The following is a 25,994-nucleotide window of genomic DNA, read 5'->3' as shown; positions in this document are numbered from 1 at the left end:
GGGGCATATTACAGCTGAAAATCCCTGAAAATTTCATGTTTTGGATTGTTTACTTAAATCCTATTTCAAAGGTCTGGTTGAAAGGAAACTTTAACCTCATGTGGCACTGTTCCTGAAAAAAGACGACAAATCCTGGTTGTTTACTTCTGATGCGGTGGACATTTTGTGGCATACACATATTTCCAGCTGTGTCCATTCAATGTCATGGTACTCGTGTGTGTGACACGTAATACACACAGCACCAAAACACAAATGTTGTTTCTTGCACGTCCGCAGAATGCGATGCACTGGTGGAACGTGTGCGGTAGGAATCACGACTACGTGTAGCATTGAACAGCTCGATTTTGGAGAGTGAAAATTTTGACCCCTGAAATTCGTTCTCGCAAGAATAACACAAAAACGCCCAGTTTTTTAAGGATGGTTGTGTGGACGTTTGTTAATTGGCTCTTTTCAATTAACATCATTTCATTTAAAACGGGTTTCGTAGCCCAATTTGGCGCATTCCAATGTTGCAAAATTTTCCCTTTAAAGGGAATATATTCATGTACAACATTTGCAAACATCGAAAAATAAAACTCAAGTTTTTACGAAATACCTTACTTGGATGTTGGTAAATGACAGTCAAAAGCATCCTGTAAAATTATGTCTCCTGGTGTGAAGTCATCTTCAAGAAAATGGTATTTTTGTATACATTTCCAAAAGTGGTCGGCCGACCACCGTTGGAAAACCTAACTTTTTTTCAACTACTGCTTCAAATTTACCATTTTTTAGTCCAAATTTTGTTTGCTATTGGTTACATGTTCATGAACGGGTGCAGGCCAGCTAGACTGGTTCCCTTACCTTACAATTTTCCGGCATCTATAAATTGATCCATTTCATCTTTAGTGGAGTCAGGGAACCAGACTACTTGGACATATTTGTTTTTCTTGGTTTTCCCAGCATTTTCGAACACCAAACTTCAAACATGTCAGTGTAACAATATTTGATCTATTATACTAACCACTTAAATACATGTATTTCATTTCTGAAAATTACAGCAAAAGCCAATGGTATACATTCCCTTTAACAGTATGGGGCCAAAGTAAAATGATTCTTTGTTTTCTGTCAAAAGTTTTGATTTTTTTTTTGATTTTTTTTACTCATAAGTTTGCACAATACATGTAGTATGTTAATCTGTCCACTACTCCTGAACTTCTCTGATAAATCATTTTGTCCAGGCAGACACGTTATTCTGTCACCATCTGCATTTTCAACATGCACACAAGTACTTCCTGTTATATTTCTGGCGTTTCCGTTTGGAGAAGTACCCTGTATATTGTTTCTTTTAGCATGTTTAGGATACATCATCTCCATGTTAAAAAAATAGCGGTGTTTTTAAAACAAACATTTATTGGTCATGTAATTTTTCGTTTCACTTTATAAAGCAGACTTGTACTTTTTAGAAATTAAGTTGTTCCAAGATGTTTCGTAGCCTGGCATTCACAGAAATACAATTTTCATATACTTTTACAAATTGCATATATATGTATGAACATATATTTTAACCCTAACCGCCCTGAATCCTGCAAAACCCTCTTTGCCAAAGTGGAAGAATTTGGAGGATTGAGGTTACATGGCAAAAGTGTGTTACTGATTTCGTAGGATGCACTTTGTCAAGGTCTTGGGCCGGACCTTGTGTTGTTTTTGCTCAGCCATGCATGAATATAGGCCTGGATTACATGTATGCTTGAAATCCTCCGTACTGCTCCAGGATGTCACAGGCCAAGCCTCAACGTATTGACTGCCACTGCCACAGAATTTTGCAGGATTCAGGCAGTGGTCACCCCTCCACGGACCATATTCAAGAAATAATGGAGGAATTTGCAGGATTGAGGCTACATGTACATGTATATATTATTTTTCCTTGAGGCCAATTGGAGGATTTTGCAGGATTGAGGCTATATATCCTAGCAAAAAGGCCTAGGGAGTTACGATAGGGTTAAGGCCCCCCCAAAAAGTCTCCAGTTTCTGGTATGGAGCTTGCCTCAAAAGTGGTGCGGCGGCGCGGCTTTTTTTTTTTTTTTTACTTTTTTTTTCTTCAAATGTCGGCTGATGACTGGAAATGATGGCCGACTAAATTTAGTGCAAAATGTATGGGAGCCCAGAGTGGCCACATAAAGCTTATACTCGATCGTAACCCCATCAAAAAACACGTTAAAATTGTGCAGCAGCAGGATTCCAGTCAAACCAGTGAGTTTGGCGGTTTTGAGACATCATCTTACATTGAAAATTTTTTTTGTAAATTTTGCAGACGCGCATGGCTACGGCGACGCGCGCGCATACCAGAAACCGGAGACTTTTTTTTTGGCCTAATCAAGGTTTATTTTAAATTTTAAAAAAATGTATTAAGTACATTATGTAATGCATGTCTGAGGGAGTTTCGTACTAATTTGTTTTCTAAAATGAAAAGAAATTGTAGATTTGTTGAAAACTAAATTATAAACCAGAACCTCTCAACTCAGATGCCGTTCCCAAGATATCCCTTCCCCCAAATTAGAAAAAAAAAATTGATGAAGATGACGTCAACAAAACACATTCGCCCAGTATCTTTGGGAAATGTACAAAATTAAAGAACAAAATCAGTTATGAAGATGTTGTTGAATAAAATTAAAGAACAAAATCAGTTATGAAGATGATGTAAACAAAACGCGTCGGTCGAGCGTCTGTTGGGTAATGCACCGAGGCCTCTGATTGATTCTCCTCTGGCAGCAAGGAGCGGGTCGTCACGGTAATTCATCACCTTGCTGGGCCGAGCCTGAGAGGAGAGGAGACACCTCGTTTAATTCCCGACGGCCAATTCAATCTCTTGTTTACAGATTTATGGAGGCAGGGAGGGTAGGCTTGTACTAGAAAAAGAATAATGCAATCTCGTAGGGCGGGTGGCTTGTACCGGTACTGTTACATGTATATGTAGAAGTTTACAATCTTGTAGGTTTTATTGGATATCTAGATGTACATTGTACCTGTTTATGTTATTGGTCAAAATAATTTAAAGGGAATATGCAACATTTGCAAACATCGAAAAATAAAACTACCAAGTTTTTACGGAATACCTTAATAGGATGTTGGTAAATGACAGTCTAAAGCATCCTGTAAAATCATGGCACCTGGTGTGAAGTCATTTTCCAAAAAATGGTATTTTTGTAAAAAATTTCCAGTGGTGGTCGGCCGACCACCGTTGGAAAAACCTAACTATTTTTCAACTACTGCTCCAAGTTTACCATTAATTCAGTCCAAATTTTGTTTGCTATTGGTTACATGTTCATGAACGGGTGCAGGCCAGCTAGACTGGTACTCTTATCTAACAATTTTCCGGCATCGATCTGAAAATTCATCCATTTTATATTTAGTGGAGTCAGGGAACCAGACTACTTGAACAGTTTTGTTTTTCTTGGTTTTTCCAGCATTTTCGAACACAAAACTTCAAACATGTCAGTGTACCAATATTTGATCTATTATACTAGCCCCTCAAATATTTCATTTTTGAAAATGACAGCAAAAGCCAATGCCTTTAATGAAATCTGCAGTATCAAATGATGGGGATATTTTAAAAGAAAAAGAAAAACAAGAAACTTTCTTATTGCAAAAAGTTTCTTCTCAGTCCACATGTCAGACTTTGCACTCCAATTTTAAAAAAATGTGTCATAATAATTTCATAAAATATGTAGTATTGGTAACAAATGATGGGGAATATATTTTTTTTTTAAATGATGAAATAGAGTTAGCAAAATTCTTCTCTTCCAAATCTGTCAAAATTCGCACTCCAATTTCATGGAGGGCAAATTGGAAATTATACTGCTTAGCAGATTTTATGTTTTAAGTAAAAATCCACCGAGAACCAGTCGTAAGCAGTCAACAGTTCATGGCATTTTGGCTGGTGACCGATTTCTACTAAGCAGATATTTATTTAGCAGCACCATAAAGTTGGCCCCTGGTTTCCAAGGACTTTGAAGTCAGTAATTGTAGTCATTATTACTTTTCATACATGTACATGTAGATTTTGGGCCAGAGGTGAAGCCCAAGCTTCAAAAATATTCTTTGTGGCTTCTGACTAGCGTCCCTCGAGCAAAGACAGTGACAAATTGGACAACTCGCCAACATATAGAGCTGGATAGCTCAGTGTGTAGAGCACTGGATAGTATGGAGGTCGCAGGTTTAAACCCCGCTCCAATCAATTACTTTGTTCAACTTCTAAATGGAAATACTCTTTGTAAATTTATTTAGGCCAACACCGAACAGCTGATGTGTTCGCAGACACACTGAAATTTGTATCCTTGTGGAGACATTTCTTTGTTCTCGTGTACTCAAGTTTTCGAGTTTGAAAGTACAGTTTCAAAATGCTCTTATTATAACCAGAATTAATTTCCTTGGCTGAAATTCGGACTTAATATCCCTTTTATAAAACTCTACCATTTGCGACTCAACAACATACCTGGAAATTCCTAGTTTTTCAGTAAAATCCATATCTATTTCGTAAAAACCTTGTGGAGACGTATTCATCTATAGAAATTGCCCTGTGGAGACGTACATGTATACAATCTTTTGTTCCCTATTGTGTGCATGTCTCCAGAGGGCACGGTGCATCAGATCATGTGTGCACTTGTATTTACCAGAAGTACAATGCTTTTAATGGGTGTTCATGTACCAGAAACAATATTTTTTTTACCTTCACATGTACATGTACAGTAGGTCAGGGGGCCGAGTATGCATTAAAAGGTTGAAAGGACCATTGAACATGTACATGAACATGTACATATGTATGCTAGTCAGTTCAGCTACAGTAAGTGCATGCACTTGCTGCGCTGTCTCGGTGAAAATTTGCTTCCCGGTCCCCACCCACACACAAACCTTTCACACTCGCACTCTGGCACACCACTGTTGCTCTTCATAGGTTTGTAGGGCTGTTGACTTTCCATTAAGAAAACTTGAAATTCCCCCAGCTTAATTTACTTAATAGAGCTCTTGGAATGAATTTATCCTCTTGGGCACTCCGTACTTCTGAAGGTGTGCTTACTTCCATTCTTAAAGGGAATATACAACATTTGCAAACATTCGAAAAACAAAACTACCAAGTTTTTATGAAATACCTTACTAGGATGTTGGTAAATGACAGTCTGAAGCAAATTATAGCACCTGGTGTGAAGTCGTTTTCAAGAAAATGGTATTTTTGTATACATTTCCAACGGTGGTCGGCCGACCACCCTTGGAAAAACCTAACTATTTTTCAACTACTGCTCCAAAGTTACAATTTTTTTTCAGTCAAAATGTTGTTTGCTATTGGTTACATATATACATGAACGGGTGCAGGCCAGCTAGACTGGTTCCCTTACCTTACAATTGTCCGGCATCTATTAATTGATCCATTTTATCTTTACTGGAGTCAGGGAACCAGACTACTTGAGCATTTTTGTTTTTCTTGGTTTTTCCAGCATTTTCGAACACAAAACTTCAACCATGTCAGTGTAACAATATTTGATCTATTATAGTAATCCCGCAAACAGTTCAAAATTACAGCAAAAGCCAATGATGTACTTTCCCTTCATTTAATAAGAGTTCTTGGAATGAATTTACCCTCTTAGGCACTCCATACTTTCGAAGGTGTGCTTACTTCCATTCTTAAAATGTGAACAAAACCTGATTACTCCTTTACCAACTCAACTACAAGTGCTTATACTATACTAGGAATAATATTGCATATCATATCAAATAGTACCTGGCAAAATGCAGATAAACAGAAAGCCATGCATGTTTACAAGGAAAATAATGGGAATCAAACATTACATGGAATTTTAGTGTTTACAAGTCCTTGACCATCCGACTGTTTTGGTTTTTTAAGGAAGGGGGTGTTGTTGAATTTTTTTTTACAATTTTTGCATTTTGTTCGATTAAGCTTAATTTTTCTTCCTTTAATTACATTGAATGTGTACTTGGGAGTTTCAATAGTTGAATAGACAAATTTTGTTGTAATCTATATCTACTGCACATTTGCGCCAGTTTCTTGTCCACATTATCCTCGTCCATTCCTGTTGTGTTCAAACTATTTCCCAAGTGTCAGCTGTGAATGCAGTGATTGCCCAAACAGTAGCCATTGATTTTTTTTTTCCAGACACAAGATGCTCCTTTTCCTTTGACAATCACGACCGAAGATGATTTCCAAGAAACGTCCATTCCAATTAGTTTTCAATTCTCCACCTTCGGTCGTCTTCCTTGTTGCTAGCAATGAATATAGATTTCTGAACTGTCCTATCTAATTAGTATGCACAGCTGTTGTTATTGTTTAGCGTCTGTCGAGGGTTGAGTCATCGGATTCCGAGAAGCCCCATCCATCTTGATTTAATTACTTCGTGATCAGTTGGGTCAGGCTTCGAGCGTGCTTTCTCAGAAACGATACATGTAGCTTCACGCTAGGTGACCCAGATATTAAACCTGGACCCGCAACTTCATGGCTTGGCTAGCCACAGAATTCCGGGCTTACGATCACCATACTGTGCTAACAAAGTAACAGCGCTAGCAGAAAAAGATGCTTACCCTGTAAGCATAGAATCCATAGTTACTGGATGTACATGTATAGTGCATAAGCCAAAATTAATTAACCGCTGCAAACTGTAAGCACAGAATTTTACAGTAAGCAGGAAATTTCCATTAACACTAAGCAGAGTCATGAAATTGGATCATACATACCCGTAGGCCCAATGTTATGGAGCTACATGTACATGTAGTTAACAGAAAATACGGCTTAGCAAGTTTATGTGGCAAGCAGCGTGACCACTCTGATTGGTCCATTACATGCATACCTAATGACTTGTTTCTCCACAACACAAACCCGAGATAGGCTTTATGTCTTTTGAGAAATGTTCCTTCCTCACTTTAATTAATTAAAAAGTAAAATGAGAAGAAGTGAAAAACACTCACTGAGATTCGAACTCAAATCACCTGATTAGAAGTCAGGACTACTTCCAACCAGTCCACGAATCAGCTGCCAATTGTCAGTGATTTAAACACCATTATGCCTTAACTTATTCTGTAAAGCCCTGGACTTCATGAATATGCATAACGTACCGGTAAAGAGTGCGCCCTCTTTTGATATTGTCCGATCTTGTTTGGGGAAAAAAATCCTGACCTAGAAGGGTATATAAAATGATGAGATAATCCAGCACTCGCGATTTGAAGGCCATGAATTGAAAGATTGTATGAGTTTTGCCATTTCGTTTTGCCCTTGATTCTTGGATTTGGATTCTGGGGATGGATTTTGTGCACACGGGATCCTAAATCTAGGCCTTATATCTTGATTTTCTTTTGAGGTTTGCACAGAAGGGCCATTTTGTTGGTTGATTTGTCGAGAAGAATATCTGATAACTTTTACTGGACATCATGTGAAAATGTATAATGATGTTGGAGACCACTGTAACCTTTTCAGTTTTTTACCTTGTGTGAAAACAATTGAGGGTTTCTGAGTATCTTAAAATAAATTCTACAGCTGGAAATTTATCATTACCTCCAAGTGACCTTACTGGATGCAGATAAAAAAGATAGTTCTTAATGCCTGCTCACACAAATGCAAAGCAGAGGAAATTTGACTTCAACATTTGCTGCAAAGATTTTCCAGAGTTGAAACATTTTCAACTTTTTAAAATTTGAGATGTGAATATACTTGCCGTGGCGTCACAGATTAGTGCTGATCAGGGTAACCGTTTTAGCAGATTTTCGGCTAACTTTGACAGAATTTTTGTTAAAAAATGAGTTTGACAGAAAATTTAACAGAATGGATTTCTGGCAGAATTCTGCAAAAAATGGTTATTTGACAGAAAAACAGCAAATTTGAACAAAAAATGATATAATTGTTTAAAAAAGCTTCAATCCTTTTGTAGACCAGGTTGGCTGGTCTACCGTAGGTGCTGAGGTTCACTGGGAAACGAACTTCGTCGTGGCCGGATCCGCGTTTTGCCGAAATTTACGCGATAATTTCACAACATCTTTATGAGACTATAGATTGTTTATAATGTAATTTGAACCTTAATTAAGGCAAAAGTACCAATCTGCATGTGATTTTAAGTGTTTATAGAGTATTTCGAGTAATTCTGGGGAATTTGGCAGATTTTTGATAAATCTGACAGATTTTTGATGTGCATTTAGCAGAATTTGGCTCTGACCTTACGGTCACGCTGGTGCTGATGTTCATGTTCAAATTTGCACCAAGAATGAATTGGCTTTTAGACAGATTGATGTGTCTAGCCTCATCTTTAAGACTGTCTCTCGTCTCTCTCTCTCAATCTCTCAGGTCCTGGCCAGATGTTTCCTCCTGATGCTGCAGACCCAGTGCCACTTCTTCCGGTCAGCGACCGATGTTTTCGCACCCTTGGGCCGCTACGAGGAGGTGGAAGACGTATTGATCGGGGAGCGATGCGAGGACGACGGAATCCGAGAGGCCTGCAGTACGTGGATCGCGGCCTCGCAGGTCAGTAGAGGGCGGTGTAATACGAGTAAATTTGCATGCAATTTACCAGTCTTTATCAATCTTTGTGTTATCTATACTATCGATGGTAAGAGGGGTTTGTTGTGAATACATTTGCATAATTGTTATGATTTTTATAAAATAAAAAAAAATCGAAAAGGTTTATTGCGAGTAACTTTGCATTAATTGTAATTTTTGTAATCATTATCATTCGTGTTTTTATGATTTGTTTAGAGCTATTTCAGATTTTTTTTTTTCATGATTAGTGATTTCTATCACAGACTAAAGTACCTTGTTCATTCAAGATTGTATTCACTGGGATCTACAGTATAACACTTCTTGCATGAATTATTGAGATTTTATGTGGTTTATTTTTCGGAAATTAAGCATAGCATGACTACCGGTGCATGTACTGCTCACAATGTAATATTAGCACATACATTTTTGTATCACTGCTGCTCACATTACTCTGTTCAGAGGTAATGGTTAAAAGATCCATGCCCCGTGCTATTAAAAAGATTTTTTTTTTTTCTGACAAATTTCCAATTTCTAATTTTTTTTTTTTACAAAAAGTACTTTCCCCCGCCAATTCTGGGTGTCTGCATCCCTCTGAAAAGAGGCTTTTATTTTTCACACAAATGAACCGGCCCTGTGAGAGCCGGATTATTGTCGGCCGCAAGAAACTCAAATTCTGTAAAGAAATAATTCAATAACTACAATGTAAATGTTGGTGGATTTTTTCATTTGATATTGCACTCAAAAATGAATAACTTTAATATTGCTAGGAAAATAGCAAGTGAAAAAAACAAACCTTTTTGGGGGTGAAACTGGAAAGGGCATAACAAACCCAAATCCTCCAAAATCCTTTTTGCAAATTGGAGGAATTTGCAGGATTGAGGTTACATGGCAAAAGTGCGTTGCCGATTTCGGAGTACGCACTGTGTCAAGGTCTTGGGCCGGACCTTGTGTTGTTTATGCTCAGCCGTGCATAAATTTAGTCCTTGATTTTACTTGAAATCCTCCGCACTGCTCCAAGATGTCACTGCCTCTGCCTCGACGTATTGACAGTCATAGCCGGAGGATGTTGCACGATTCAGGCAGTGGTCACCCCTCCATGGACCATATTCAAGAAATAATGGAGGAATTTGCAGGATATAGGCTATATGCTATTTTTCCATGAGGCCAACTAGAGGATTTTGCAGGATTGAGGCTACATCGTAGCAAAAATGCAGGGAGTTAAGGTTGACAATAAAAGTACGAAACATGAGAACCTTTACGACTCCTCTTTAATATCAGCCCAAGATCATCCCTGTTATTACAATTATTATTTTTTTTGCGGGCGAGACAGCGACAAGAAAAAATAATGATTCTTTAGGGATCCAGTGTCACTGATTAGGGAGAAGATGGGCAGATGACTTGATGGATGGAGATATTGATCAGTGGGGATAAATATGAGCAACCTGTACTTTTTAAGCCAGGTGCATTTATGGAGTAAGGAGAATAACAGATTTAAAGGCATAGTCCATCATTTGTAATTTGTGCATTTTTGTTCGTTTGAAGCAACAATAGTGCTCAAATTCTAAAGAAGGGTGCTGAACAGCTTACCTGATGAAGTTTCAGCTCAGCTTCAGCTGTATGTTTCGAGAAAAACATCATTCTAGGATCTCGGTTTCAAATCAAAAGTTGCTGACTCATAGTTTGAATTGGGCCTGAATTCAGCGTCCAAGACGCGATCTCACTGAGCCGATTGCAGCTACGCGATGTCGCGCACCGATCTGACGAATTATAGCAACCGCATGTGCGTCGTGCCAACGCTTGCACGCACTTCGCCTTTTGAAAAAAACGGACTACATGTACTAACGGAAATTTCCAACGGTGCTTCCTAAGACGCACCGTTGGAAAGGCCTTCTTTCGTTGATAACTTCAAAATGACAGCATGCCAGAAAGAATAATTTCACAGGGAGTTTAGTCTCCTTACTATCTTTCAATCAAGTATTTTTTTCAACAATAAATACGCCTGTTATTTTTTGGATAGCTGCAAATGATGGACTCTGGCTTTAATAAGTAGGCATGGAAGCTTGAGGTTGTGTCTCGTTGTGGGAAATGTAGTGACAAAAGCGACGACCAACAATTGCTGGAATTGTGATTTTGCAGTTTTATGTTAATTATTGAAATTATTGGGTAAACAGGTATGAACTTGCTTAGCACTCATTGGGAGAAATGCCCATTTCCAGGACAGTACACAATAACGTAGGATGTACATAATGTTGTCATTATTTTGTACAATGTACAAACAATTTCCTTGTACTATTTCATTTTTATTTCTTGAAACGAAAGCATTATCAAATGAATTTGTTGGGCATACATGTAGCATTTAGAAAATCTATTACATTTACACAATGTAGGTTTATGGTTTTATTTATTGTGTACAAGTAATATCATATGAGAGTCACAGTAATAAATTTTTTTAATTAAACTGATTAAAGCTAAGGGCACATTATGCAAAACCCCTAAATTAATAATACTTGTCATTAAACCAACAGAAAAAGGTTAATCAAAATCAAAGGTATTTTGTTCTGGGTAGGCCCTATATGATTACATTGTCCTCTTTTTCATATTTGTAAAAAATGGTTTACATTTAGGTTAAGGTTGTATTTATTGTATTACGTGTAACTTCATAAAAGAGACAGTAATAAGCTGTTTTTATCAAATATAAAAATGCCAAGGGCATAAGCAAAATCCCTAAATATTGATAACTATGGGGAGTCAGGTAGGCGTAGCGGTACTTTCCTCGCCTTCCACCGCTGTGACCCGGGTTCGAAGCCCGCCTGGGCCAATATGTGGATTGGCTTTTCAGTCCCTACTTGATTCCGTGGGTTTTCCCCAGAATGATCTTCGGGGGCTTTCCTCCCACCTCTAAAACTGTAATTTCTTCACATTGTCTTCTCTTCACTGGGCCTCATTGGAGACCAGTGGATTCCAATGAAATGGCTACCCAAATAAAATAAGAAATAAATAAATAAATAAACATAAATTGATATTATCATTGCAGGCAACCAAGTCTCTACGGACAGGAGTGAGTCTCACCCCCAACGAGCAACAGCTATTGGATGATGCGCACCACCCGAGAGGTCACCATGGGGATGCCAAGGTGTCAGAGGTCAAGCAGAAGTTGGACATTCAATCATCGGTAGGTTCATGTAGAAATACACAGTACTGTGGACCCTGGTGTAGGACTAGTAGATGTGCTCGGTGTCGTCAAACGCATTTGGAGGTGGTCTAGGGGCTAGACGTTGTTCTTGTTTGATACGCGAAAACCCGCCGCCGCGATAACCGGCCACTGCGAGAGGGCGCTATCACGACCAACCAATATCGCCCACGAACCTGTCAGAACAACGTCTAGGGAAACTGCTGATGCGCGACGACTGCAGGCAATTACGGTCCATTTTCAGTCCGACACATACTACATATAACAAAAGAGCTGACCAGTGAAGTTGCACAAAGGTCTTGCTGCATCTTTTATTGCACTGGAAGAAATTTGAGAGTTTGCTTCGGAACTGCTATAACTTTTTTGAATTGCGCACTGCATATATTAGGCCAAACAAGTGCGCGCGCATTACACAACCAATAAGAGTTTCCCTAGACGTTGTTCTGACAGGTTCGTGTGCGATATTGGTTGGTCGTGATAGCGCCCTCTCGCGGTGGCCGGTTATCGCAGAGGCGGGTTATCGCGGAGGCGAGTTATCGCGTATCAAACAAGAACAACGTCTCGCCCCTAGACTAATTTGGAGTCGGGGTGTGCATGACTGTCGTCTGAATGAGTGTTAACCTGTAGCATGGATCCTGGACTCTCAGTGGTAGTGGCATTTGCGCGTCTTTCACATCTCCAGCATTATCACTGTTGAAGAGCTCCTTGTGCGAAGAGTCTTGAATACTTGATAGCAATGTCTTACCTACCGTCGAAACAGTCCACTCCCAAGAAGTAAAGATTTCCTGTGAATGACAAAAGGGGCTGTAATGGTGGCATTGCGGTACTGCAATCAGACATCAACTTACTGTTTTCATCTGCGGGTTCTTTATGCAAACCGAAGGAGGCTTTGTGTAGACTTGCATCAAGGATCATGTTGGATCTAAAGCATGTTTACAAATATATTTCCACTTATTTGCTTCAAATACAACAATAGCTGTACTAGCGTAGTTGAGATTTCAGAACCATCCTGAAATATCACATTTTACTGATGAGCTGGTATGGGCTCCGTGCGCTGACAAAAGAGGGCGCCCTTTTACCTAGCAACGACGTCCCATGGGCGGGACATTTCGCTGGTTGACGCGCTCTGTTCCTTGTGTGTGACGCACGTACACCAGGGGATTTGTACTATGTACACGCAGTGGCCACTCTTCGCGGCAAATGAATTGCAGTCAGGCAAGATGGCATCGGTCGGTCATCCCCAACGGTACTTCCTTTGCTGGTGAGGGGGTACTTGTGAATGGAACGGATATATGTGCCTGGAGCCCATGCTTGCTGAAACCATGTAAGCTGTAATAGACCGACATTGAAACAATCACAGCACATTACCTCTGTGCAGCGTGTCTTTGCTTGAACCCTAACTTCCTGAGCATTTTTCTGAGCATTTGTGCTTAGATTCTTCCCAAGTCTTCCCAAATCATGTTCTGTGCACGAACCCAATCGCTCTTTCTGTGAACTTAAACAAACAAGAGGTCTCCAGCCCCTACTATGCAAAGTAAACGAAGCAGAGATCTACCTTCCTCATTCATCAATTCTGTATGCTCGGGAAGAGCGCAGCGTCTCGACAACGCAGTTTCCAGTCCAGCCGGTTCTGAGCAAGTCTCCAACCGGCTGACAGATTCAGCCCCAGTGCCCTGAGGTCTCCGTCTAAGTTGTCCGTCCAATGCAAACGGGGGTGACCCCTTGAACGGGGCCAACTGGGGGCAGTTGGAGGGCTCTTTCTCAGTCAATCCTGCAAAATCCTCCAAAAACCTGCCTGCCTGATTTTGATAGCTCTTGGAGGGATTGGGTTCAAACTCATTCTTTACAATGTTTGTGTGCAGGTATACAAGCAAGCGTTGTCTGAGCTTCCGCGATCGGAGCACACCCTAACCGGCGGCTTCCACCTCCAACAGCAATGCACCTCCCTCCTCCTGCACGGCTGCTGTAGCATCGCGGAGGCCACCGAGCTCCTCGACAGCCAGTCAAACAACAAGCTCCTACACCATGCCATGCCGGGGGAACGGAGCCACCAGCCACAGCAGCAGCAGCGACTGAGCGCCGAGGAGCTGAGGGCGGTGTTGCAGACGGATCTCCGGGACGTGTCCTTGCAGGTCGAGGGGTCCCCGTGTCACACGTCGCAGAATCAGGAGGAGAACTTCAAGTCAAAACTGGTGGGTGATGTTACTGTTAATGTTCCAGTATGTTTGGGGTGTTTTTAAAATCCCAAAAGAGAGAAACCAAACCAAAAATTACGTGAATACCTGTTTTCAAAATGAGCCTACTATGAAAACCATCACATTGTCAATTGTTGTAAGCATTCCCATCCTTTTTCAAATCATTTTGATTAAAGCTCTGCTACAAAGTCAAGAATCATGTCTACTCCTTAAAAACTAAGAAATTATATGATTTGAACCTTGGCCATTGAGATGAGGGATTTATACCACTGCACCAACCAGTGAAAACGTTGTGGATTTGAACACAGCCATAGTGATTAAGGGTGAAGAAACTACCACCGTATCACCGTACGATCCTAGATCCACAATGAAAAAAAATTGTCTATGCCAGACTAAATTACTGATTAAAACCGGTTTAGATTCAAACTACGGCACCAGAAATTGAAAGTGAAGACATAACTACTTAACCAGGCTAACTCCCCAAAGGAACAATGCACAATTTAACAGGCGGGACTTGGGGGAGAATCCAGCGGAACCTCGTTAAACCTTGAGGTAAACTTCCTGCTTTATTTGACATTCTCCCCTAATGGCACCTTTGCCCGTGGTCAGATGTTCTCTCTCTCTCGCTTTCTTGCAGCAAGCAGTTGAGAAGTTAGTGAAGGAAACATCCAAGCAACTCGGTGTTGGCGTCAACAGGGAACAGGTGGCCCTGGCGTTGCTGTGTGAAGCCTGTCCATCGGTGGCTGAGAACCAAAGCAGGCTGGCTGCGCAGTTCATCTTTGGTAGAGCTGATGTGGTGGGTTCATGGTTCCTTGGTGGCTGGGGGGTAGGGGGAGTGGAGGGTGGGGAAGGGGGCATTGACAGGTGGCCCTGGGGTTGCTGTATGAAGCCTGTCCATCGGTAGCTGAGAACCAAAGCAGGCTGGCTGCGCAGTTCATCTTTGGTAGAGCTGATGTGGTGAGCTCATGATTCCTTGGTGGCTGGGGGGTAGGGGGAGTGGAGGGTGGGGAAGGGGGCATTGACAGGTGGCCCTGGGGTTGCTGTATGAAGCCTGTCCATCGGTAGCTGAGAACCAAAGCAGGCTGGCTGCGCAGTTCATCTTTGGTAGAGCTGATGTGGTGAGTTCATGATTCCTTGGTGGCTGGGGGGAGGGGGAGTGGAGGGTGGGGAAGGGGGCATTGACAGGTGGCCCTGGGGTTGCTGTGTGAAGCCTGTCCATCGGTAGCTGAGAACCAAAGCAGGCTGGCTGCGCAGTTCATCTTTGGTAGAGCTGATGTGGTGAGCTCACGATTCCTTGGTGGCTGGGGGTCGGGTTAGAAGGGTGGGGAGAGAAGGCTGGGGGGGAAGACTCGTAGTAGTTTGGTAAAACTCGGTTGAAAACACCTTGAGAAATGTACACATACTTCACCAACTTAAGGTGGGCGGGGCTGATGGCCAAATCAAGAATAGTCCGTTCTTTGGAGTCCAAAAAGTGAAGTGGTTTTGGTGTTTTTTTTCCAATTCTTTTGACAAGGTGAGAATCAAGCCTTCCAATCTCCACGGCAACCTCCAGAAGTATGCTCAGATTTCATCACAGGAGGGCGCCTTCACCGTTGAAGTACCAACCGTCTGGAAACTGGACCAGACCTTCCGGACAAAATCAGCGGCTGGTCTGGAGACTAGTCTGGGTGTGGTGGAGGTCGTGTATGTCAGGCGGATTGAGCTGTTGGAAGGAAGGTGGGTAGAACTTTAGAGTTTTTTTTGCTATTGTGAATTATGTTCATCTTGTGTACCTTGTGTTTAGCCCAGTAGCACCTGTATTACATTGTGCTACATTGTATTACATTGCATTACATTGTATTACATTGTATTACATTGTATTACATTGTGTTACATTGTGTTACATTGTGTTACATTGTGTTACATTGCATTACATTGTATTACATTGTACTATATTGTATTTCATTGTATTACATTGTACTACATTGTATTACATTGTACTACATTGTAATATATTGTACTACATTGTATTACATTGTATCACATTGTATTATATTGTATTACATTGTATTTCATTGTATTTCTTGCTTGTTCAATCCATTAAAACCATACAGTGTTGGGGATTCAGAGGGTACTTGGTTAACAAGCAGGGTTGTTTGGGTTTGTGCAAGGACTAACGGGTTAATATTGAAGTGCTCATTTTGCAATTAAAACAGTTATTTTTTGGCTAATCAGTTGTCCTACCATGGGAGAATGAATTGGTGAATTATTAAGATTTTGCTCAATTCAGCTGGAATACCTGAAGTTGATGCTCCTGGGGTTTTTTTTAACCGGTTTGCGTCGGAGGACGTGATAATATGCACTGGCTGTTTTTATACACAGGCACGACTGACGGGTTAAAACGTCAAGATTGCCTCGACTTGCCTCCGGGTGACGTCTAAACATGCTAATCCCTTGTGCCTTTCGTGCACACACACAAAGTCCGTGAAGTCTTTGGAGGCCATTGTGCACGGCCTATTGTTGTACAATTTACGCTCAGTGCACACCTCGGAGTATTGAACCATTAAAGGTTTCGGCAAAAAATGTTGTACAAATCCTGTTGAAATTACTCTTGCAAATCAGTATTTGTGGCGTTTGGCTGTATATCAGAATTTGTCTGGAAAAGTTTGCCCTTTGCGAAAATCGAAATTTTCGGCAAAAATAATCCCAGCTCGAAGTGGTTAAGGATTGAGAAGTGGCATATCATTCGTAACCATCTGCATGCTTTCAAGTCCATAAATGTCAGCTATAAAGGCTCCAACTGAGGACAATGTATTTTAGAGAACATTGTCTTAATTCTCAACAATTACTAGAATTATTTCCGTTGTCGTAGATTTAAGTCTCATATTCTTTTTTATTTCTCCCGTTAAAGACACCCACCCTTGCCAACAATCAAAGTCAAGCTCCGCCAGGTGGAGCGAACCTCCCCAACGACCCCCACCCCCCAGGGGAGTCTCAGATCCCCAGGGGACGGCAGCCTGGGGTCTCCCCTGGGTAAGGGCTTCCGTCACACCATGGAGAAACTAGCCGCCAAGTTTGGTCTGGGATCGGCCCCGGTGCCCAAGGCTGCCAGCAGTGAGTTCTATGTGAGCGTGGATGCGGTACCGGACCAGCAAGCAGAATTGACCAATCACAATTCAAATGGTTCTTCCAACAGCCAATCAAAAGTGAAAGAGGAGCCGCATCTTGCTCAGCATAAAGTAAGTTCTGGGAAAAAAACTTTTTCTGGAAAAAAGTTGGCAGTTTTTTCATCAGCTTGGGAACCATAGTCTCCGGGCTGAAGCTGATAAACCAGCTTCACATAAATTGTCAACAGACTTGAATAAAGGCCATCGTTTATGAGATAGTAGTAAAGTTTGTCACAATCCAATATAGCCCATCAGGCTGATGTTTATAGCCCCTTTCCTTGGCATGAAATGACAGAAAATTTCTACTCCCCCCTGGATGGGATGCTACTCATCGTAGGTTACTCCCCAGCTAATTATGCCCGTACCCATTTATACTCCTGGGTGGAGAGAGGCAAGTGGGGGTGAAGTGGCTTGCCCAAGGACACAACATGTGGCCAACAGCTGGATTCGAACCCCTGGCCCTCTGATCATGAGTCACGAACCCTATCCACGTGGCCACACTCCCCACAGTTTATGAGGTGTACTGCAATTAAGTCTTTTAAGTTAATAACAATTTTCTCTGTGAACAAAAATGTTACAGGCTTGAACGGGATTTGAACCCGCAACCTTCGGGAATAATGTGTAGCTCAGTTTGGTACGTGGCAGGTGTGAACCCTACTGTAGTCTTCTTTGTTAAGTGTAAAGAATTCATTGTTCACTTTGAAGGGGCCGGTGAGCTGCAGCACCCCGAAGAGAGAGGTTGCCAAGGATACCGTCCCCTCGGTGATGCCACGCCCGGCGATGATCAGCCCTACGGTGACCATCACATCCCACCCTAGCCCAACGGAGGAGCAGGTTTCTTGGAATAAGAACGTGGTTGGCTACAAAGGTATGAGGGGGAGGGTATCTAGAAACCAGGAACTATAATTAGGACCTGGAGTTGAACCTAAGAACTGGAACCAAAACCTAAGAACTAGAGCCCAAACCTAAGAACTAGAACCAAAACCTAAGAACCAGGGCCAAAACCTAAGAACTAGAGCCAAAACCTAAGAACTAGAACCAAAACCTAAGAACTAGAACCAAAACCTAAGAACTAGAACCAAAACCTAAGAACTAGAACCAAAACCTAAGAACTAGAACCAAAACCTAAGAACTGGAACCAAAACCTAAGAACTGGAACCAAAACCTAAGAACTAGAGCCAAAACCGAAGAACTAGAGCCAAAACCTAAGAACTAGAGCCAAAACCTAAGAACTACAACCAAAACCTAAGAACTAGAGCCAAAATTTAAGAACTAGAGCCAATACCTGACAACTAGAGCCAAAACCTAAGAACTATAACCAAAACCTAAGATCTAGAACCAAAACCTAAGAACTATAACCAAAACCTAAGAACTAGAAATTAAATTTTAGAACTAGAATTTAAATTCCAGACATAGAACCAGAAGCTGGGGACTTGAACACGGGAAAAAACAACTTTTATTCACAAAGTTAAACTAGTACCTGAGAAGCAAATTATGCCAAAACAATAACCAGAAATCAGGTTGCACTTCAGCCACATGTGACGATTTGAGTGAATATGTAATAAACAATTGTATATCTCTCAAATGGCGTCACCGCCTACAGATTGTCACGTGCATTGGCATTTTGGGAATCAAATTTGACGCGTATCGGCTGTGCCGTATTTTGAAGAAATTTGGAGCAACATGCGCACGTCATTAGAACATTTTGCACACTGGGCGTACACGCACCTGATGGCGTTGATAACCCAGTTGTAATTTTCCTGCGAAGATATATGTCTATGGGAGGGGTCAATTGTCATGTCATCAGTTTGGAGGAATGCAACAATGGGTGGTTCAGAAATGTATCTGAAGCTCAAAGGATTAACATTGATTTAAAATTTTCTTCAGTTGTTTTGCATATTTCTGAAAGAAATGGAATTCTTTTTGATTTCATTACACAGGTCCTGTCAAAACACCAAAGAAGGGGTTTGCATCAGATGCAGAGGTCCAAGATATCGTTGACCTCTTATCGGGGGTCACCAGGCCTCCGCAGACTGTGATTGGTCAACACCTGGATACCTTCGGCCAATCCCAGCGGTCGACCCAGAACACCACGCCTTCGTCCAGCTCCAGCAGCGGGAGTAACCGCAGCGCGGTGGGCGGGACCTGGCCAGGCGGTGGAGGGGGAGGGGGCATGGACCCCAACCCGGCTAAATTCGGCAATTTCAACCCCACCTTCCAAGAGGCGGAGGCCCAAGACCGGGTGGGGGAGATCCCCTTGACGACACACAACATCGTAGCCGTCTCCCGGGCCTGGTCCAACCCGGTGCCCTGCCAAACTGGTCCCCAGCAGCATCCCGTGCAGCCCTTACACCGACACGAGTCGTACGGCAACCACGACGCCGAGCGTGACATCGTGTCCATGTACGACAACTCCAGCACGGATGAGGAGTTTGCCAAGTACATCGCTACGAACTTCTTGGGGAAGAGGACGAAGGGCTACGCTAAGGATCTGAACATGGTCGGGGACCAGTGGGGATACCCAGACAGCAGGCTGAATCAAACATGGCCGCCTCCGCCCGAGGGAACATCAGATAGGTAAGGCCGCATCTAAACTACTTGGCTGCGGCTCATTGTAACACACGTGCCTATGGGGAAATGGATTCAGAGGCTTCCATAGCCATAGCCATATCATTCAGACTTGGCTTGATCAGCGTACAACTGTCGACTGCTTGAATGTGGGACACGGCAGTTTTTAAGATCCGAGGGACACATGGCATACATCCTCATGCAGGCGCAACGGTTCATACATTCATGGCGTGAAATTGTGCTTCAAGGGAATGTACATCATTGGCTTTTGCTGTAATTTTCAGAAATGAACTATTTGAGGGGTTAGTATAATAGATCAAATATTGTTACACTGACAAGTTTGAAGTTTTGTGTTCGAGGATGCTGGAAAAACCAAGAAAAACAAAAATGTTCAAGTAGTCTGGTTCCCTGACTCCACTAAAGATGAAATGGATCAATTTATAGATGCCGGAAAATTGTAAGGTAAGGGAACTAGTCTAGCTGGCCTGCACTCGTTCATGAACATGTAACCAATAGCAAACAAAATTTGGACTGAACACAAAATGGTAAATTTGGAGCAGTAGTTGAAAAATAGTTAGGTTTTTCCAACGGTGGTCGGCTGACCACCGTTGGAAACTTATACAAAATACCACTTTTCTTGAAAACGACTTCACACCAGGTGCCATAATTTTACAGACTTTCTTTTACCGACATCCTAGTCAGCTATTTCGTAAAAATTTGGTAGTTTTGTTTTCCAATGTTTGCAAATGTTGTATATTCCCTTTAATAAGGTTAACACAATTTTCTGCTAACTGTTAAAAGGCATGTAGGCTCATTTGCTTTTCATGCATTTTGTTGGTTTCCAATAACAACGCCACTCGAAAGCCAAAGAAAAATGTTCAAAACCTAACCTGTTGAAGTCTCAGCTCCGTGGATATTGCACTTTTCGAGAAAGTAATGATAATCCATGCACAACCTTCTGATCATGAAACAGGATTTTGTCAATAGCACTCTTTATTCCAAAAATCAGTTTTTTGGACTGAAATCTCCTACATTTTTTTTATTTCTTCTGAACCACAGCAAGCCAAAACGGAATAATTTCACGGGATGTTAAGTACCAAGTAAGCTCTTTGCGTAATAAGTTGGTAGGTCAATATTTTGATAAATGCAGATGATCCTATATGCTTTTAAAGATATAGTCCATCATTTGTAATTTGTGCATTTTGTTCGTTTGAAGCAACAAAAGTGTTCAATATCTAATGAAGGATACTGAACAACTAACCTGATGAAGTTTCAGCTCAGCTTCAGCTGTATATTTCGAGAAAAACAGCATTCTAGGATCTCAATTTCAAATCAAAAGTTGCTGAATCATGCTTTGAATTGGGCCTGAATTCAGCATCCGAGACGCGTTCTCACTGAGCCGATTGCAGCTATACGCAATGTCGCGCACTGATCCGACGAATTATAGCAACCGCGCGCGTGTGTGCGTCGTGCTTATGCTTGCGCGCGCTGCGCCGAATAACAAAACGAACTACTAATTTAAATTTTCCTACGGTGCGTCTTAAGACACACCGTTGGAAAAGCCTTCTTTCGTTGATTACTTCAAAATGATAGCTTGCCAGAAAGAATAATTTCACAGGGAGTTTAGTCCACTTACTATCTTTCAACCAAGTATGTTTTTCAACAATAATACGCCAGTTACTTTTTCGGATGGCTGCAAATGATGGACTATAGCTTTAAGTACCAAGTAAGCTCTTTGCATAATAATTTGGTTGGTCCATATTTGGAAAAATGCAGATGGTCCTATATGCTTCTAAGCAGCACAATGATGATAGCCCCTGTTCTCCTGAGATTTTTCATCATAGTTCTAACATTTGAAAGGTCTTTGTGACCCAAATTTGATTAATTTTATAATTTGGTTTTTTTGTTTTAGTGGTGCAGAGCACCTGAGCCACAGCTTTTCAGGCCAGCACGATTCCGGTAGCTCCAGCGATGAATCGGGAGAGAACGGCGACACAGCATTCTCCATGGGGCTGGGGCTGACTGGGCCCAACTTTGTCGCTTCCGTCAACAGAAGGTAGGCAAAACTGAATTGCAAAAGTTTGGTTGACTACTCATAAAGTCCAACACATTTCAGGGATATTGATATCAGAAGGAAGTTTGGTGCAAGCAGTGTGTTCTACAGGGTGTTTCAATAAAAAGGAAACCCAACTTTGAAGAACCAGTATGGACAGACTAAATGTTTACTGGCTATAAAACTGGTATCATCTGAAAGCGTAATCTGTATGCTTTTCAATGATACCTTGTTTACATTTCCAGGGTCATGCATCACTGAGCGCCATTGTCATGAGATTTTGATGCAAAATTGCAGTTGGTTCACTTTCATGTCAAACACAATAGGCATGGTGTGCATGAGAATAAGTATTCAAGAAGAAGACACGAGTGCATAAAATGAAACCAAAAAACAAGTTGGGTTGGTTTCAAAACTGGATTTTATTGTTTGTCATGAATTCTCGTTTTGACCAAGCCACGTTCAAAACAATGTGCCATTTTCCAGAGGATTAACATTCAAGCCATTTCACAGACATTGCCGTAACAATAGGCACACCGTGCCCAGTGGTGTGTTTTTTTTTCATGAAAGTGAACCAACTGCATTTTTGCATCCAGTTTTCAAGACAATGACGCTCAGTGATGCATGACTCAGAAAACCTAAACATAGTAGCATTGAAAAGCATAGAAATTACGCTTTCAGATGATACCAGTTTTATAGCCAGTAAACATATCGTCTGTCCATACTCATTCTTTGAAGTTGGGTTTCCTTTTTTTTGAAACACCCTGTATTCACATTGACAAACCAGTGGGTACACACCTCATAAAGTCTCACATGTGGAAGTCATTTATTCAGAGCGTGTCTAAAATGGGCATTTTGGTTTGCAGATATGATGATTTACTGAGATTTGAAGGTTTGCATGGTGGAAAGATACTAAGACAAGATAAGTTTGCGGTAGCACCATGTGAATAAATCTCTTTTGTGAGTATGTGTAGTTCTCGCCTATGGGTCACCTATACCCTGAGCTCCTTCCCCTTTGCCCCCTCACTGTGTACTGACACGCTCCAGTAATCATCCAGCATTCCTCAGTCAACTTGCATCCTTCTCAGCTTCACCGGTTTCGAGCTTCACCAGTTTGCATCCTTCTCAGGCCTCACCGCACCCATCCTTATAACATCATATCATCGTTGGAATCCCTCATTCTCCTGACGACGGGCAGAGCATACTGTTCGAAACGTTGAGTCCCCCTGGTTCTTTTCAGAACCACACATACTCACAAAAGAGATTCATTCACATGGTGCTACCGCAAACTTATCTTGTCTTATGATGATTTACTGTAGTGCTGCAGTTTCCAAAGCTTCAACCATTGCCACAATATAGGCAAATTGGACATAAACTTACTTACTTACTTTATAAACTAGGGCTGTGTCTGAATTACGTGGCTGCGGCTTGAAATTACACACGGGTCTATGGTAGCCGCTGCAGCCACTACCCATAGACCGGTGTGTAATTTCAAGCCGTAGCCAAAACTTTGGAAACGGCCTAAGGCTGTGTTCAAATGACTTGGCGATGGCTGGCATGTACACACGTGTCTATGGGAAGCGACTACAGCCGCTTCCCATAGACACATGTGTTTTCGCTAGCCATAGCCAAGAAATTTGGACATGGCTAACTGTCATGTTGCAGGATAGACTGCAGATAAAAAAAGTTAGTTTGCTGGTACGGACTTGATGGTTCGCAACCCCCGGTTGGACATCGTTCACAGGATCATCATGTTGAATTTGTTGGGTTTATTGATACAGGAGGCACAGTAGCGGAGGGGAGGAGGTCATTCATCATGGGCGGAGCTTTGATCCAACGGGGCAGGCGGCAATGAAGTACCTGGAAGTTGCACAGATGGTAAGCTGCATTCCAGCAACCTCAGTCCAAGAGGCTTCTTAGCCGGTGTTCAAAAGTTGACCCCGGTACCTTCCCTTAATTAAAACCCTAATCCCCTAGTTGTTCCCCAGGGCTACCCTGCTAAATCCAAGAGAATCCGACGGTTTATACTCGTATGAGTTTCCTGCTCAATCCAACACAGTCCCATGCAACCCAACTCGCCAAGTTGTTGGGTACCTGAAAATCTAAAATGACTGGCATGCTCAATCCAACAGAATCCAACTGTGCCTTATGTTTCTGTTGTCTGCTGGATCCAACAGAGTCCAACTTGGCGTTATTTACCAGTACCCAACAGAATCCGATTCTGAATGTTTTCGGTTGCCTGCTGAATCCAACATATTCCAACAGGAATATAAACAAGGGGTTTACTGCCCAATCCAACAGGCTCCATTGGGTATATGATATAGTTGGATCCTGTTGGATTGAGCAGGGTTAGGGTTAATAAGTAATAAATTCTTATCGTGTGCTTGTTGGTTTAAGTTGTCAAGTTGTATATTTCTGTACAGTCTTGTAAATCAGATCTTTCTGGGGAAGCACCAGAAATACAAGTAATGGTCGCACCATCAAATCAATGTGTGACCTAGCCCCTTTATGCCCCGGTTTGTCCAACTGACCTGCCAAAAAGGAATCGTTATTTACTCCAGAATTTGATGGAAATGAAATTCTTTAACCGTGCATAGCTTAACACTTGTTTCAAACTGTTAACAATAGTCATTTTTTCGAAGTTGTCACTCCTAACTGTTTCAAACGGTTTTATATACTTATTCAATATTCAAATTATAAATATGGTTCAGCACAGCTTTGAAATGCCAGAAATGAGTGTAAATTAACTTCACCAAATTACTTCTTTTTGTTTAAGTTCGTATATTTTTGTTTTTGTTTTGTTTTATGACAGGAGCCGAAATCCACCAAAACCTGGCCGCCCAAGGTCCTATGGCAACGACCCGTCTCCCCTAACGACGGTGCTACCCCGACCCCCGGGCCTTACCCCCTCCCCCCTCAGGAGCAACTCTTAGTCCATCCACCCCTGACCCCGCAATGGAGCGACCCGGTGACCTTACGCCAGCCCCCCATGTGGCCCCCGACGGGAGGTTCCACGCCCGTGTCGCCCGCGGGCTCCATGTCGCGGTTGGCCCCCATGCAGCAGCCGGTGCAGCAGGGGGTACCGGGAGGGTCTGCCGTGGGTGGGATGGGGGGCGTACAGGGGGGCGCGGGGATGGCACGCGCCCACCCTAAGCTGGACCGCAAGTACGCTTACAGCCAGTACTAGGCAAGTTGAGCTTCCTCAGTTTTGTTGTAGTTTGACGGTGACTACTGATGACATCGGGGAAATCCTGTCAAAGTTTCTTATTGTGATACTTGAGCAAAGACAAAAGAAGGTTCGTCCTCAAGGATTTTTTAATTTTTTTTTCATCATATTAGTTCTTTTTGTTTTATTTTTAGCTTCAAATCATTGCCTGTAATTAGCCGGTATTTGCTCCATGCGCATACAAATGAGGGCGCTTTTTACCACTTTTGAGAGCCCGTGGACGAGACACACAGCGTGTGCGTACCGTACTGTGCTGGTTCGCACGCGAAGTACGCACGACTTCCTGAATGTGCCAAAGCTGTTAGCCACAGCGTCTTTGCGTGAGCGTCAGGCGTCGTCGGTGCGTGAATGCATTCGAATTTTCACTTGCGATGGTCTCCCAGACAGACTAATCCCCGCCCCCAATAACTTTGGATCATTCGAAATACACAGTGGATGCACCGGGAACCAGTCTAGGTCACCCCCAACTCTCCTTCTTTGGCCTTTGAATGGGTACTTGTGCACGCCACGGAGCCCATATCTGCTGAAAATTTTACTCTCTTGCTTTTAAAATCCTTTGATTTGTATTTTTGCCAGAACGTCTGATGTAAAGGCCATAAGCAAGTAATTTAAGAAGTTCTAAAGTTCACTATCATCTTAAAAATATACCAAACATCCATAGAGGATGTTCAGTTTATCGGTAAAAGGTTTAGGCTTTCTCGAATCGCACCGATTTGGTTAAACTTGATCGCATCAGATTACAAACTCCTCCACCTTGTCCGTCTCGCATCAAAGAAGTTAGCATCTTGACTCAGAAGTATTTTGTTTTCAGTTTTATTGATTGTATTACGGACAAATGGCGCATCTGTCATTTTGATTACAAAATATAACTGTTGTAAAAGTAGAATAAATAGTTTCAACGATTTTTTATGACAATTTTGATGAAAGCAAAGCCTACTCATATCAGCCTAACTTTTAACTTTTTTGGGACTACATTTTGAAGCTTAAAGAAAGGATGTATTTTCTTTCAAAAAATATACCTCAAGTTTCTTTAGAGATTATTTTAAGTACTATCACGAGCCTTGATTGCAAGAACTTCAAGACTTTAGATAAAAGATTTTTAAAATATAT

The 25,994-nt window shown here is 41.8% G+C and overlaps 1 protein-coding gene across 2 annotated transcripts in view; it reads left to right on the top strand.

The window, feature by feature from the left end:
• The window catches only part of LOC119739335 (granule associated Rac and RHOG effector protein 1-like), a 32,186-nt gene extending 6,880 nt beyond the window's left edge, over positions 1–25,306 (top strand). For both annotated transcript variants that reach the window (XM_038214227.1, XM_038214226.1), the window contains exons 3-13: positions 8,318–8,494; positions 11,544–11,681; positions 13,562–13,891; positions 14,532–14,690; positions 15,408–15,610; positions 16,785–17,112; positions 17,746–17,908; positions 18,981–19,617; positions 21,521–21,664; positions 23,440–23,536; positions 24,471–25,306. In XM_038214227.1, the coding sequence (XP_038070155.1) occupies positions 8,318–8,494; positions 11,544–11,681; positions 13,562–13,891; positions 14,532–14,690; positions 15,408–15,610; positions 16,785–17,112; positions 17,746–17,908; positions 18,981–19,617; positions 21,521–21,664; positions 23,440–23,536; positions 24,471–24,845 (2,751 nt within the window). In that variant the 3' untranslated portion in view covers positions 24,846–25,306. The remainder of the gene's footprint in view (positions 1–8,317; positions 8,495–11,543; positions 11,682–13,561; positions 13,892–14,531; positions 14,691–15,407; positions 15,611–16,784; positions 17,113–17,745; positions 17,909–18,980; positions 19,618–21,520; positions 21,665–23,439; positions 23,537–24,470) is intronic.
• The last annotated feature ends 688 nt before the right edge of the window (positions 25,307–25,994 follow it).

This window comes from Patiria miniata, unplaced genomic scaffold (assembly GCF_015706575.1).
Source record: "Patiria miniata isolate m_02_andy unplaced genomic scaffold, ASM1570657v1 HiC_scaffold_30, whole genome shotgun sequence".
Taxonomy (NCBI): domain Eukaryota; kingdom Metazoa; phylum Echinodermata; class Asteroidea; order Valvatida; family Asterinidae; genus Patiria; species Patiria miniata.
Note: the sequence above shows the minus strand (reverse complement) of the source record. Positions and strands in the feature narration are given on the sequence as shown.